This window comes from Haliotis asinina, chromosome 2 (assembly GCF_037392515.1).
Source record: "Haliotis asinina isolate JCU_RB_2024 chromosome 2, JCU_Hal_asi_v2, whole genome shotgun sequence".
Classification (NCBI taxonomy): Eukaryota; Metazoa; Mollusca; class Gastropoda; order Lepetellida; family Haliotidae; genus Haliotis; species Haliotis asinina.
The window spans coordinates 56,725,911-56,742,172 of record NC_090281.1 but is presented as its reverse complement, the minus strand read 5'-3'; the positions used below and the strand labels follow the sequence as shown (position 1 = coordinate 56,742,172).

At 39.9% G+C, this 16,262-nt stretch overlaps 2 protein-coding genes across 2 annotated transcripts; one reads left to right on the top strand and one right to left on the bottom strand.

The window, feature by feature from the left end:
• Positions 1–9,089: 9,089 nt before the first annotated feature.
• Positions 9,090–14,155, bottom strand: LOC137272721 (GDNF-inducible zinc finger protein 1-like). The gene has a single exon (XM_067805105.1). It carries the CDS (start codon positions 13,945–13,947, stop codon positions 11,278–11,280), a length of 2,670 nt encoding a protein of 889 aa, XP_067661206.1. The 5' UTR covers positions 13,948–14,155; the 3' UTR covers positions 9,090–11,277.
• A 151-nt stretch (positions 14,156–14,306) lies between these two features.
• Positions 14,307–16,240, top strand: LOC137271899 (uncharacterized). Its single transcript, XM_067804285.1, has 5 exons — positions 14,307–14,362; positions 15,033–15,215; positions 15,253–15,471; positions 15,585–15,825; positions 15,934–16,240. The coding sequence occupies exons 2-5, from the start codon at positions 15,063–15,065 to the stop codon at positions 16,194–16,196; spliced, it is 876 nt and encodes a 291-aa protein (XP_067660386.1). The 5' UTR covers positions 14,307–14,362; positions 15,033–15,062; the 3' UTR covers positions 16,197–16,240.
• Positions 16,241–16,262: the final 22 nt, after the last annotated feature.

Sequence of the window (16,262 nt, the reverse complement as noted above, 5' to 3'; positions counted from 1 at the left end):
TTTGGTCGTCAAGAAGAAGACCCGGGTTCGATTCCCCGCATGGGTGAAGTCGTTCTGGTGTCAACTTTCAACAGGTGTTCTTCACAAGTATAGGCTTGGTATAACATGGTCCAACACCATCCAGTTGCAACACACAGTAAAATTCACGTTATATGTAAATGATTGTATCTGGTCCAGACAACCCAATACGATCACAAGACAACTTAGCGATGCTAATCCATCCGATCCAGTAAACCACATCATACGACAAGAATAGGTTGTGGAAGGCTAATTCAAACTTTCATTATCAGGCTATTTTGATTAAAACAAGTTAATGTCTTAGCTGTGTGAATGAAACAGAGCAGACAAGACGTGTATGACAAGCCTACGAGAATCTAAGTAGTTATGTCGCGCAGGTTCACTCATCATGATCATGAATAATTATATTTGTTTTATAACTAAAGAGTGTAAAGTTTGAAAACGAGAATAAAGAATTGAATTATGCAATGGCCATTATAACCGTCCTTTAACAAGGTTTAATGCATAAATCGGATCTCAGAATTAGAAGTAAGAAATAAACAGAGGAAGCATTTTCATATTGCTTTGTAAAACTGGCAAATCAATACCAGTATTTCAACACCGGTGAAGTTTTTATCGTCAATATTTAATAGTGATTGATATGCACTTCATATATTGTACGGATCATACATTACTCACTTCTTGTAGCAGTTATTAATTGTGATCAAACTGTTATATTTTATTTCCTTCTGTATAAGAGAAGGATAAACATTAAAAAAGTCGCCATATATCCTCGGGATGTGCACAGAGGTTTCGTTTCATGTCTGAGTTTTCGGTGGATGCCACTGGGGTTCGGAACCTTCCACAGATTAGAAAAACATGTAAGTCAAACGACTGTACATTGATCCTGTGCCAACGTGGAGATCCCTGGGGTGATTTGGTGTCAAGCACATCTGTTGGACGAAAAGAAACTTAATGAATGAAGTACTCGTCATCGCATGGATTGTACCTTATATCTATCGCTAGGCTCAATGATCCAATATTTAAAATGTACACTAAAAATAATATTACCATTAAGGTAAATAACATATTGTAATGCTGTGTGGCGTTCGACAGCAAATCTTGAAATCTTGAGTACATACATCCTAGATGGTGAATATTTGTTGAGTACAACCTGTATTTTGAATGTATTTTTTAAAAAACTACATCGCTCATCTGAGAAATAAATTATGAATAATCCACGTGGAACTGATGACTAATTGGCGTGGTCCATATGTGACTAACACATTTATTCAGAAGTATTAATTATAAGTTTGGTGTTTTACGAGCTGTCATAATCGCTGCTACCTGAAACTGAGCGGTTTTCCCACATCCTGTTATAAGTCATAAACTAGGTGTCATAATTCCTTGTCCTGAATTTGTGCTGACCAGTTCGGGAATATTTTGTTCGTTCACGTAATGTTTTGTGTATGTGTGTGTGTGTGTGTGTGTGCGTGCGTGCGCGCGCGCGCGCGCGTGTGCGGGGGGAGGAGGAGGGGCGCAAAACTAAAGTCACTCACCCTCATGCATTTATGCATGCGGGTTACATCTTTTGTGACAAATGGGTGGTCTAAATATGTAGTTTCATTGTTTGGAGTTAAACGCTGCAGCCGGCAACATTCCAACATCATGGCAATTACATAGACTAAGTGGTGATCAGATTTTCAGGTGATTTACATTGTGAGTGTCGACGACCACAAAGCGAATCTGACCACTCGTTCCATCAGCAAAGGTTACTGGGGCTCTATCTTAATGTGTGGAATCCACGAGATGGATGGTTTAAACAAATATTTTACGGAGCCCTTTTATACTGAAACATTTCCGTTTATTGATCATAATAATCGATACCATAATAAATCCGCTTTAATGAGGCAGATAAATAAAACTGCACCACTTCCTCAGTCTCCCGGCAAACGGAGCATATTCAACAAGTCAGTCCGAAACATTCACTTCAACATGTTGACGCAGACTGGTTTATTATTTAGACGAGATGATTTATAGGAACTGGTTGAAATAGTGTTTTTCCTGTTTTATGATGTAATAGGATATGGTTTGATGTGGAGCAGTCTGATGATAATGTCTCCAAGCATCAACCAGAATAGTTCCAGGCAAATAACCACTAGTGAGATAAATAAACGAATGTTAAACACCTTATCAGGTACGTGTTGTTCTCGGAGGTCAGTTCAGTTTGTACTCCCTGTCAGAGGGTTAAATTTAATCTTGGTAAGTTCCGCCTGAAAACATATTCTATCTCTGCTTATTTCACAGACCATCTAGCATGATGGTACAGTACTCCTCACCCTTTCACCAACACAACACGACACACGGTAACACAATATTTCATCCCTGCAAGATTCACCGTGGTCCCTGTGTGCATGTCATCATTACACTGATGCATACAACCTATTACACAATCACACACTGTTTCACATCTGTAAGAAGAAAACTTCAATACTGTTTATAAGGCTTCATGAGTTTCTTTATTCGGAGATCTCCTTACAAAAAATGAATAATTCAAAAGCCCAGATAAAACAGAAGACAGAAATTCAAATACCTTCGCTCACGAATCCTTGTAAAAAATATTATACAAGGGGCAGGGAGTCAATAATTTCTAGCTTACATGATGATATTTATTCATTTAATGTTATTATTACCGCCTTGTACATTCTGTCGAAGTCGTCCTAAAACGGATGAAAGAATTTCCCCAAAAGCATGTAAAGACTTTGAAGATGAAAGGTACAGTAAATCGTATTTTAATGGTAAAATTAAAGCAGCGTACAAATGAGGCATGGCTGCTTCACACCTCGTACCGTGGGGGGACACAGGTAGTCATTGTCTGCATGAAACTCACCCTCACTCACTCACTCACATCACACACCTTTTGTCCCGCCCTTAACATGAAATCACAAGGTTTTTGTTACCGCAAAGTGATAAATTGTCTCTAATGAGATCTTCAATACAGCGTCGAAAGGAGAAACAAAACTACCCCGTTGTTGTGTGAAACAAACCTGCGTAAAGTGACGTCACTGGTTCTGAGCAATTAGGCGCGCATATCTATCCCCGTTGTCCGCGGTCAACACTTGACCATTGTGATGCTGATGTTGACCAAGACGGTGCCGTTTGATCTGCCTCAGAATTTTCTGTCATCGCAAAGCTGTAACAAGCGCACTGATCGAGACGAATCGTTTGAGAGGGACTTATTTAACTTGTTCGAGATTTACAACGTGCTGCTCATTTGGCGGGAATTTGTCCCTCTTCATCATGAATGAGTAGCACATGGGGGGGAACCTAGCCATGTCATCGTCTCTGTACCTAGGATTTATGATCCTCTTCAAATCCCCATCCACCCTTCCACACCGGCGTTATCTACAACACAAGCACCATGGAGGGAGGCGGTGAAACTTTGGTAGCACTCGGGAACTAGTTTATTGGGTTTTGAAGACAGATCGACACGAATATTATACAGCAACACTAATTTGTTCTCAATGAAATAATTAGTGTAACGATTTATGGGATATAATAAAATGTGTCCCCACACGAACTCAGAACAAAGATCGAACCTTGTGTACATCATGATATATAGATTAGCGCGATGTCGTGTTACACGTGAGTTTGTATATCTAAAAATAAGTCATTGCATGAGTGTAATGATGCGCATTACCAACTTGTCTCCAGGAAACATCTTAAAAATCGACATAAACATACTTCATGCACCAACACCCATTTCATCACCCCGTCACTTGAAAACATCTTCACCACACCTTATATTTTTATAGTGATGAGTATGTACAACGTGTAGTATCATCAGTATCGCTACTGATGGATGGTAGCTCCAGCAGCAGCTACTTGGAAATCATACTATTCTCAGTAAAATCGTCAGGCTTTCTTGTTAAAAGTTCGTTGACGATCGCATGATAGACCATTAGATCACTTTCCTGTTACCAAAACCTTGTGATTTCCTGTATGGTCATCCATTGCTTATAATAAGTCTCCATGGTCCTTGGCATGGTGACCTTCCTTCAGTTGTTATCGATCAACAGCCCATTATTCATTGTTTTGTCCAAAAATAGTTTTCTACTTTTAAAGATATGCTAGTTAGTTTGAACGTATTTTGTGATAATCTAGTACTTTTACTGTCATTCGTTGAGTTTTATGTATGTATTATGAATTTAGAACTAGTTTTAGTCACGATATGCATGAAATATGGCCGATGTGACTTTAAAACTTAACACACTCCCTCACCCGTGACAGGGATTCTGTCCACTTATATAAATGAAGCTGTCTCTACAGACTTGCATCAAAGAGTGAGTGCGTTTAGTCTTACGCCACGCTCAACAATATTCAAGCTATATTGCGGCGGTCTATAAATAATCGATTGTGGACGAGACAATCCAGTGATCAACAGCATGAGCATCGATCTGCGCAATTGGGAGCGGATGATATGTGTCAACCCAATAAGCGAGGTAGATCCCGTTAGTCGCATCGTACGAAAGCAACGGTAGCTATAGGTGCATTCTAATCAGGACCTTCATAAAGAGATGGGTTTCCTGACATTGAGGGTTTACTATATAAACGATTATTCTGTTGTGTGGACAATGTTGTTTGCAAGACACGTGAATCACCATCACCAGAACTGACACGTTTATAGTCGCAGACACCCGACGTCGCAAGACATGGCCGAACGACTAACTGTTTTATTTTAAATGGAAATTAATTTTTCAGATTTTGAAAAAAACTGTCTTGCTTTGAATAATCATTTGTGGTTACCACAGTACAATACACAATCCACTCGTACCGGTATATGCCGATAGCTCAGAGAATCAGATTTTTAACAAAACCCAGGGGAGTTCAATACAGTTCCGGCATTGAACTCATTTCGTTCTACAACCAAATGGGTGGTTCAGGGGGTTCGAACCCCTTGGACACCAACCCCCATCGCCTCCTTTGCCACCCGGCAACACCTATCACGTGCACCCGTAGCGAAGATGACGACCCGTGCCTGCACTGCGATGACAACATCCTCATATCACCCTAACAAATTATTTGAACATTTGCGTGAAGCTGATGTGTTTGGCGATGGAACTGACAATTCAGAGCGCTGGCTGGAATCACAAGCTCGACAAGGCTGCGGGGAAAGAGTCGTCCAGAACAATTATGTATCCTCCAATCAGCGGACAGTCTCATGATCAGATCAGTAACCGTGTCTTAACATTGCACAAGGGCGCCAAACAAGCTGACAAGTTGAATGTCGCCCGCTGCGGCCAAAACTATGGTTCAACGATACTCGGACGGGGTGTGTGCAGGAGTGGGCTATCCGCTTTTTCCCATTTGTCCTTAGTGTTTTTATATGATAGGTTGTGCAGGAGCGTGCACACCCTTTTCCCCCAATAGTCCTGATAGTTTTAAATAGCCATATAAGTGTGCATACCCACCCACCCCCAACTTCTCAAAATGCTATACGCGCCACTGGATATCAACTGACTTCTAAACAAGACCTACGTGTCTCCTACCGTCCAGTCAGTCACATATCATACTCAGTCATTCCCTCTTCATTTTCATCTAACTTCTCAATCTTCCTTTCAGTTATCCTGAGGTGGGTTAAACACTCTTATATCTTTCACTAGTTTCAGGACAGGTAACGGATCTTCCTGGTCCCTTATAAAGTCTGCTTGTAACTGACGTGAGGGAATGTCAAACGCCTGCAACACTCCGTGGGCTTGTGGTCTAAGGGAGAGAACTAGCTACACGGGATACCCCTTACTGTCGCAAAGTCTTTTTGCAGCCTTCAGAGAAGCTTCACGAGTTCTATTCACACCAACCCTTTTTGACACGCCCGTTGTGGGATGAAACTGTTTTCATTTTCTTGTCACTTATTGACATATTCATACATTTCAGATGAATCTGAATATTGTGTGTGTGTTTCTGGGAAAGCATTTCTGTTCAAGAATTCATAGAAAAAAATCGGTATTTCCACTTCCCTAGATAAAAGACAATTGATTTTCTCGGACGGAGAAACATTGCTGAGTACAGTGAGAAAGAGGCAAACAAACAAGACAAACGCCTCTTCTGTCCGGTAGTTTACACAATACTCTCCTGGTAAATGAAACATCCACCATAGCGTAACTACAATAGGCTGATTTTGACACGTTTACTGAAGGATTGCAATGTATGGCTGGAATATTGTTGATCAAGTCATTAAGCAACAGCCATCTCTAAAACAGATATTTTAGCAAATACTTGACGAGAAGCCATGCATTCATGTAACCCACAAACACACATCCATATTCCACATGCAGGAAACATCTGTGTTGCCCATATCACCATCAATAAACAAGACCGTGATATTCTGTGGAAATGTTTTATTCAGTGTTAAATACCATTCTTTTCAAATCAGAATAAGAGGTCGGTCATATATTTGGATATATAAAATAGATTGTGCAAACAGTGTAGATATAGGATTCTATAAAATAAACTTCATATGTGGCGATTGCTTTATATAGACAGAGGACAGGAAACATGCAGGACAACACACAGCACTGGACGCAACTGCCTACAACTAAGATGATCAAACATCAAAAGCACCTTTGATTATTTCCAGTATCCACCTGCTCAAAGTAAAATCTTGTGACTTAAATACAGCTGGTAACTTCGATGTTAGGTATGGTATTGGGTATTGCTTGAAATGTTTGCAAAAAGTGAGAGAACTGTGCGAATATAGTTAAATGTTGCTTCTTGCAATCCATGGGACTTATGGAGGATATCCAAGTGAGGATTTGTCTTTACTGTGATAATGCCATGGTCCTTACCATAAAACTATCTGGACGAAAATGGGAGAAATGAGAGAACACGATGACAAGCGATTGTGTGAATACTGGCTGTGATTGACTGAATTTGCAAAGTACATGCTTTAACTGCTGTTTTTGTTGTTACAAAAGCGAACATCTCTCATACTGTATTCATAATCATGAAATTACTAAGATATCTTAGAGGAGACGCACGACAAAAATGATCTCTTAGTGATGACACGTGACAAAAACCAAAACCAAATATTTATGTAATTTGAAATGCTAAGTTTGTTTAAACTTAGAAATATGGAGACCTATAACTCTGATTTAAAACTTCATACGACCTCTACTTTGTCACAAAGTAATGAGCAAATCCAAGGAAAACAAAACAATAACAATTACTATTGGTTCAAATGCACACAGAGAGCATCTGCTTGGCCATATGTATCATGTATACAAGGGATATCCAAACTGTTGAATACAATGGAAAAACGTTAGTCTGGACTGGTCCAGAAAACCTCACAATCAGGACCCTCATTTCCATTTAATATCCAAAGCCTGTTTAAACAACTGTTTAAAATATCTCTCAAGGAAGACCAAACAATATCTGCTAGAGCATATCACTACAAACACATTTAAGGTTTGGGGGAGTTTGTACTTTTTAACGAAATATATTAACAAGTGTTGATATGGTTTAAAGATCAGTGTTGATACATATACATCATTTCAAACGAAAGAGGTGAGATTTCATACATGTGTACTAAACTGGACATAGACGCTAAATCCTGCTGACATCAATTCCCCCAAAATATGATTTGAGGGTATTTAAAACATCTTTTCATGACACTGAAAAATATTGCAAAAGTGATTTTCAGAAGCACACTTTCAGGTTGACAATGACATCAATATCAAATCCTAGTGAAACAATATAGGGTGGCAGATCTAACACTCAATATTCCAGTTTCATTCGTGAGTGTTCGTGATGTATGGTTACTTCCCTTTGAACAGTTATACAGTTGTACAACATATCTCAGCTTACAAAAATGATAAGCTATATGCAAGCACAGATCATAATGAAGACAAGTCTGAACACAAAATCCTTGCGCCCCTAAGGGACACAACTCAGCAAGCGATTTCTTAAATACATGTTTGGTTATATGATCCTGTCATAACTAGTGACAGATTGTTTACGACTGCATTTTAAACATTATTTTTAAAAAAGTTGATAAGAGTGCATGACTCACCTACCTTAAGAAATTATTTGTAAAAACTAAAAAATGTATCTATTTCATTCAATAATGATTACAGTCATGCAGTTGTGTAAAAAAAAAGAATTTTTTCAGACATTTTCCCCCTTTTACAAGGAATAATTGTTGTCTGTTGTTCTTAAAATCTGTCTTCTCTTTTGACTTTGACTAAGATAAAAATTCAGTGATAAAGCAAATTATAAAATAATGGCCTATGATGAGCTTACATAGCAGTAGAGTGAACTCCTCACTTGAAGAATAAAAACATCTTGCCATACAAATACCATATTTAACAATAGCATAGAAATGCCCACAATCTATACGAGTCACGTCAACATATACATCCATTTATGTTCAAAAACATCACTCACTGATCCTGAAGTGTAATTGTCCTTCAACATCAGCATCCATTAACAGTAACAGATTAAAACAATTGCTCAAACTCTGGAACTTGGAGAAAACTTCCAAAGGTTCATTTTAGTTTGAACATAATTCAAGCTTACTCCTTAAAATAATCGTTTCATTAACTATTATGGTCTGTATTCTATCATGTATGCATTAAATCAGTTACTAAACTATAGATTTACATCTTCAGTGCTTAAAATAGTAAGTGTGAAACATTACAAACTAAAGGTTCTTTAGCAATATTTTTCTTCAAGGACAAACTTTTGTCAAAATGTTGCAAACTGAAAAGAGACAAATTATGTTTCAGACACCAGCGACTCAGTGACTATGAAAGAGCAATGAAGTAAGTGGAAGAGCTGCGTGATGTAAGCACTGTACAGACAGATATCACAGCAGAACATGTCAACATGTTACTGATGATTGGCACAGCCTACTCAAGGGCCCCATTTCACAAAACTCTTGCAAGCCTGATATCTCGTAATTTTTCTCGTAGCATTTATATCTCATATAATGTAACATAGGGAGCATGAATGCAACAAGGAAAGTTACGAGCTATTAGGATCAGGAGAGCTTTGTGATAAAGGGCACTGAACCTCATCATGCTGTATCACGAACATTCACAACACTTTCCTGGAACAAATTTCATGAATAATACAAATATAATTCTTAATTCATGTCAAAGAATTGGCCCCTGAATGCAATACAGCTTGACTTTAGGAGAAAATTTCCAATGTCCAGAGAATAAATTCAAAAAGAAGTTCCAACACAAGTTTAGAATTATTGGGTAGATCTACATTGTCTCAGCTCTGGGAAAATAACACTTTGTGCTCTTCTTTAAAATGATATATGTATTTTTGGTTAGCAACCACATTTATGGAAATAAGAATGTTTGTTTTTTCATTTTGACTAAATATCAGCCTCAGGCTAATGGCCGTATGAAGTCTGGAATGTCCAAATCATCATAGATTTCAAGTTTGGGTAAGGTGTCAGACAATTAGTATTATTCTCGTCTATGATTTCACAATTTTTTTTTTATTCCAGTAAATGAAATTCATCATGATTCAACACCCACTAAAGAGAACATGTTAGGCAAAACCAGATAGCTTAAACAAGTCACTCAAGAAGAAAATAAATAAGACTGATCAAGAAAAAACAAGCAACAGAATAGTCAGCATCTATGTTCTGAATAGAACATGACTGAGAGCTTAATCATTGTTGGTAGCCATGTTGACTTCAAATGACAAACTGGCACTGATCAGCATGAACTGGCTCTAGTGAATCAACTACTGGAATAATATTTCATATTATGGTGCTGCCAATATTTTGGCGTTGAAACCTGATGGCTTCACTTGGTTGCACCTGGTGCAGGTGTTGAATATGATGAAATACTACTCTGGTATTGAGGGCATGTACTTACCCAGATGAGCATGACCAGCCACACTGAGCATGAACTGGCTCTCATGAGCACAAACTTGCTCCAGTTAACAGGGACAAGCCCTGCTTTCCAACTTGCCCAGACAAGTATGGGCCTATTCTGATGAGCATGAGCTGGTTTTGATGATCATTAACTGGCTCCAATGAGTACAAACTTGCGTCAATGAGCAGGAACAAGCAATGGTGAGCAGGAATTTGTCCAGAAAAGTATGAACTGGCTCTGATAAGCATGAGCTGGCTGTAACGATCATTGACTCTGTAGATGAGGGGAGTGAGCCCCAAAACCATCACCTCGCCTTGATGACCAGAGATTTGGCCTGATGAACATGAATTCACCCCAATAAGCATAAACCATGGTGAGTATGAAGTTGCCACGATGAGCATGATTTTACCCTGTCAGGTTGGCATGATCTGGCCCTAAACCTTTGCTTTAGTTCAAGCTGCCAAAAAGAGTTTTATGAAACTCACTGTGAAACTCACTCTGAGTCTGGGAAAGCAGAGATAACATGCAGTAATAGTCATTGCGAGAAATACACAAAAACCAAAGAAACTTTCTCTTGTGGATACATCAAATAGGAACCAAAATCTGGCAAACTGATAGACATTGTAATTTGCATAAAGACATCCAAATACCACTTTGTCTGCTCACTCCAATTCTGAGATGTTTATCAGTGTAAGAATCATTAATTACTCTACTGGGAAACACACATTGTGTAAGATTAAAACGTTCAGAAACCTGTTAACATCTGATTTATATTTGGGACTTTGGTAACCACAGTTTGTTCTAGAAGCTGAGTAACCAGACTGGCATGGTGATCATCATACACCATATGTCTTCATCATTACTCATGTTGTCAATAACTGGATTGTCTCATTTAGACTTGATTTGTTTTAGACAGTCATCACATACCTGGAATTTTGCTAAGTTTTAGTTTTGAAAATTACACATTCACAAATCACCAGGAAAAGAAACTTCTCAAAACTTTCCCCGACAACACAGGAGTGAGTGGACAATAATTAGTGGTCTTGTCGGTATGTCACTGGTCCAAAATAACATTCATACATTTACGTAAATATTGGTACTAAATTCTCTGGCCACCAGGACCACTGCTAACTTTTACCATTTAGTGGTCCTGGTGAATATTTACCAGCCAGCGACCACATAAACATCATAAATTTCACACACTGAATCACAACATCTAGTCTTTCATGAAAATGGGCATTAAACTGAGACGTTCCTCTTTAATTGATAACATGAACACGAACTGGGACAAAGGAGAAGTGCTGCTAACAATAACTTACAAACTGTGAGCTAGCTAGTTGTGGATTTCCACCTTAGCAGACTATAGAGAGTAAACACATAGCAAACACTACTGGTGAGAATTCCCTGAATTTGCCATGTAAGCATAGTCACTTAGGGTCATCCCGAACTGGTTGGCCAGGTGAGAATAGTATGCATACATGGAGGGCCATGGTTGGGGTGAGGTAGGGAAGTTGTTACTGCTGCTGCCAGATGTAGAGGGGTCAGTCCGTGTAGGGGGAGTGTCAGGGGGGTAGGAGGAGGGTCGCTCATCTGGGTTCTCCTGGGGGTACTGAGCTTGTCGGCCCACTCTCTCTCGGTTCACTGAAGGATAGAGAGATACTCTGTCTCCTCGATTTGAGGGTTCAGGGTAATGGATCGAGTTGTCAATTTTCTCAGGATCAGACACAAACGGTGCATGGAGACTGCTCCCATCTTGGCAGGAATCTGTTGTGTACTGAGCTCCTCTGTCCACATGTGCATTGTGGGTGTAGCGGTTGTTATGGTTACTGGCAAATCTGGAATCCTGATGGAGAGGTAGATACGGATGTGTAGGACTTTCTGTTCTACCCATCTGCCCTTCAACAGGTATTTCATGGTCTTGACTCTTCTGTTGTAAAGCTTCATGACTGTGCGGACGACTTGGTGGATCCATGTAGGCTGTCTGAGAGTGCTGATGCTCTGTATGTGGTGTCTCTAAATAGGAGCTGGAACCATGCTTATCTTGAGTGAATTCTGGTTTCTGCAGCTGCTTAAGTTCTGGATTAAGGGAATTATACCACTCAGATGAGGATGATGAAGCAGGATGGATGCCTCTATGACCAGGCTGATCAACACTCTGCTCCTCCTGTAAACCTGGGTTCGACAGACTAACATCAGCATATACGTCAGGTTTGTACACATTGTACCCAGAGTTGGAAGGTCTTACCACCTCAGGAGAACCAGGCCCCTCCACAAGTGGCAATTCTACAGCTTTAGCTGCTGCAGCAAGAACATCCATCTCAGTAGAAGTTGTTGAATCCTGATTATCAATTTTGTCCTCAATTTCTGATATTTTCTCAACATGGTAATTCAGAGCCCCCTGTACTTTGCATATTATGTCCTCTCTCCATGTTTTGGCATCTTTGTGGATTTTATGAACTAGAATCATGTGGCGACGAATGATTGAAGCATCACTGAAAGTCCTGGAACACAGTTTGCATATAAATGGCTTATCTCCCTTGTGAACCCTCTCATGTCTCTGAAGAGCTTGTTTTTGAGTGAACTCACGCCCACAGTCACTACACACAAACTGTTTTTTTTGTTCATGAATTCTCATATGCATTTTTAGACCAGATCTTTGACTGAATCCTTTGCTACAAATTTCACAGATAAATTGCTTAGCACCAATATGAACATACTTATGATCTCGTAGCGCAGATTCATAACAAAATCCTTTACCACACACTTCACAAATGTGAGGTTTAGCACCAGTGTGAGCATTTGAATGCTCTTGCAATGAATGCTTAGTTGTAAAGCTTTTGCCACACACTGAACACAGGAAACTTTTCTTCTGACCCAAATGCTCAGATTTCACATGGCATGAAAGAATGTAATTACTACAGAATGACTTTGGACACATACCACACTGAAAAGTTGGCCTTGAGTATCCTTCCTCGTGAGTTTTCTTATGCTCCTGCATTGCTTTTCGGATTTTATACATTTTCCCACAAACATCACAACAATGCTGTGGTTCAACATGAGATGCACGATGACGCTTCATGTAACGGCGGTTAGGAAAGACTTTATGACAAACATCACATTTGGTTGGGTTAGCAAGGTGAACTCTATGCCGATGATCTCCAAGTGTGTTCCGATTTTTTGCTACAAAATCACATTCAGGGCAAGGAAATTCCTCTGGATCTCCTTCTGGGAACTTTCGAGGTCGACCCCTTCCTCGACTTGATTTCACTCCGTCATCGTGTATAGTTCGCTTTAATCTTGTATACTTTTTCCTGTGATTGAATTTTGATCTGAATTTAGTGAATATTCTTTGACTTGGAAGACCAGGGGAATGCTTTCTAGGACGTCCTCGTTTCCTCTTGACAGACTGTTCAGACACTTCAACATTTTCCAGGTCGAAACTTTCAAGATTTTCAGGTTCAGATTCATCAACCGAACAATTGTTGGTGAAGTTGGCAACATGATGCGCATGGGTTTTTGTTGTGGTACTTGTGACAGTTGATTCTGACTTTGGCAATGTGAGTGATTTTATTGCTTTTCTTTTCTTCACATGCTTTCCATATTTAGGTTTCATCACAGTAACAACACATTCACCCTTTACTTCCATCCTGTCATGATTCGATGTGGTAACTTCTGTCTCACTTTGGGTAACTGGACTGAGAGTGTCCTGTTGTGATATGCTGTTGGCTCCTGCCACAGTACATAATCCAGATTTTAGAAATACACTTGCTTGATTATGAAAATCTTGTGTGGGTGATGGTGAAGGTGTATCCCTCGGAACGACTCTGGCTCCGTACACTGCTAATGTTGTGGCAAGTAAGCTATGGACCTTCTCCATAGCGACCCAAACACCCTGCAGAGAAATTTGTTTACTGTCACCATCCCCTGTCTGAATCTCCACCCCAGCGTCTTCGCTCACTTTTTTCACCATTGCGTGATAATCAAAATCTGTGGGAAATTTCCCTTGCAGATCTTTGTCAATATCTGCAACCACATTAGAAAATATTCTCGTCATCATCCTTGAATCTCATTGATTCACTGGCTTGGTTTCTCGTCAACAGTGTCAAATTACACTATCGGAAATCGTGGGCGTGTTTGATTGGGACTTGATTTTAGTCTGAGATGTTATTCTCATCGCCCACCTAGTAATCTCTGATCTCATGGTAAAATGTTGAAGTGTTTTTGCCATCGTACCCGTCTGTACCCTCTCTCCAAAACATATGTATTTTTTCAAGACTGTCACACAACTTCTCCAATACTACAACATTTGCTTTCCGAGTGTTCCTGGGGCATATTTGTCAATCTCCATTGCAGAAGAGTTTCTGGTGGATTATCTCCCTTGAACGCGATCGGTTGCTGCGTATGGAAATGATGTGTGGCATTCTGGATCTCTACGTATCGAAGTATAAGCCCGCCATCTCCTGTAGGCACGAGTATGCTGGGGTCTGTTTAGGGAGTATTCAGCGGAAGGGTAGTACAACTGTATTTGGTTCGCTGATTCAAGGTTGAAAAACAGTAGCATATATTTGTTACATATTCTATTTTTTTCTACTCAGTTTTTCAGTTCAAAGTCAAGTCCCAAGTTTGTGCTTGGAGGTTTGAGAGATTCAAGGATAAGCCATATGTTTACGCCATCAGTGTATGTTGACTGTGCAATAAACAATAGCAATGTTATCGATCTGGGCTATTCGTATTATATAAAGTTCTGCAAACCCGATACATGCTTCGGTGACACAGAAAACGCATCCGAACGTCACCAGAACGTAAATAGATCTAGTCTGTCTCCTAGACCCTAGAGTATGTTTTAGACAATAGTCATCAGAAGATGACAAAGGCACCACTTTAGGTCTCCCCTACATATCTGCCAAGTTTTTGAACGAAGATATTTAGAAGTTTTTGAGTTCTGCTCCGGAAACGAAGCTCGTCCCTCCATTTTGAGACAAAGTCTGAAACGTTTCCATGGAAAATGATAAAATCACAAAAATCTGTAAATAGCAAAAAGCACTGCGTTGGTGTCTGCTTGTTACCTGTGTAATCGGAAACTGTGAAACTGAGATTAGTGTATTAACCACTGTGTAACTGTGCAATTGCTATATTCTGCAGGTGAAGGAAAAAGCCGTCAACAATATCTATATGTCGGGAGCCAGCATTGTTGAGGAGGCCCAGCAAAACCACGTCGATCCGGACAAGCCTGGTGGTCGTCAGAACCAAGCCACTTTAGTGAGGATGGCCAACAGAACGAGGGAGCTTCTTCGTCCTAAAGAACCTCGGTCTTTGGACTTTCAGGTACATGTTTGTTATATGGCTGTGTAAAAACTATGTTTTCATGTCAAGGCGGAGGACATCTGATTATGTCAAGATTTTTTTCAAGACCATCCTAGAGGCTCTTCCTAAGAAACCTATAGTGAAAACAGTAATCTTGGATTTTGAGTTGGCTGTCTGGAAAGCTGTACGGAAGTCTCTGCCCGACATCCGTATCCGTGGGTGTTTGTTCCACATGACCCAAGCAGTTTGGCGGAAATGTCAAGAACTGGGTCTACAGGTACGTTCATATATATAATATATTCGTTGCATTTGACATTTGATAATCTTTATGCGTTTCATATTCACATTTTTCATGAATAATCATATACATATCTTTATGTACTATTTCAGGTAGCTTACATGGAGGATGACAACATTCACAAGTTTGTGAGGAAGCTAATGGCGCTCCCATTTCTTCCTGCGGCTGACGTGACAAGACTATTCCACAGAATATCGGATAGGGTTCAAGCGAATGGGATGCTGCGTCAACTCACTGACTATTTTGAAAGTCAATGGATCACCCACCCTATGTTCACCCCACGCACCTGGTCCGTCTTCAACATTGCGGTCAGGACTAACAACTTTGTTGAAGGTATACATTTCATAATACATACATGTAGACATTATCATAATAATAAAAGTTACCGATATTCTTGAATAAAATAACAATACATTAATAGTAATGTATTTTTCTGTTTAGGCTGGCACAGGCGGATGAACAACAAGGTAAGGGAGCAGTCTCTGGGAATTTACCGCCTGGTCCCAGAACTGTATCAGGAGGCTAAACTCCTTCCCCTCCAGACCAGGCTCATCCAGGAGGGACGTCTGAAGGCCTATGTAAGAAAGACGTCATCGGCAAGGCAAGATGAGATTTTCTCCCTGTGGAACCATTTCAAGGATGGCGATCTTTCCTTGTCCCAACTCCTGACGAGATGTGCGGCCATTCATGGGCCCATCCATTGAGTTTAAATAACTCTTATCTCAACGGTCCTTTTCAGGACCACCAAACAACCCAAAAGAATGCTTGAT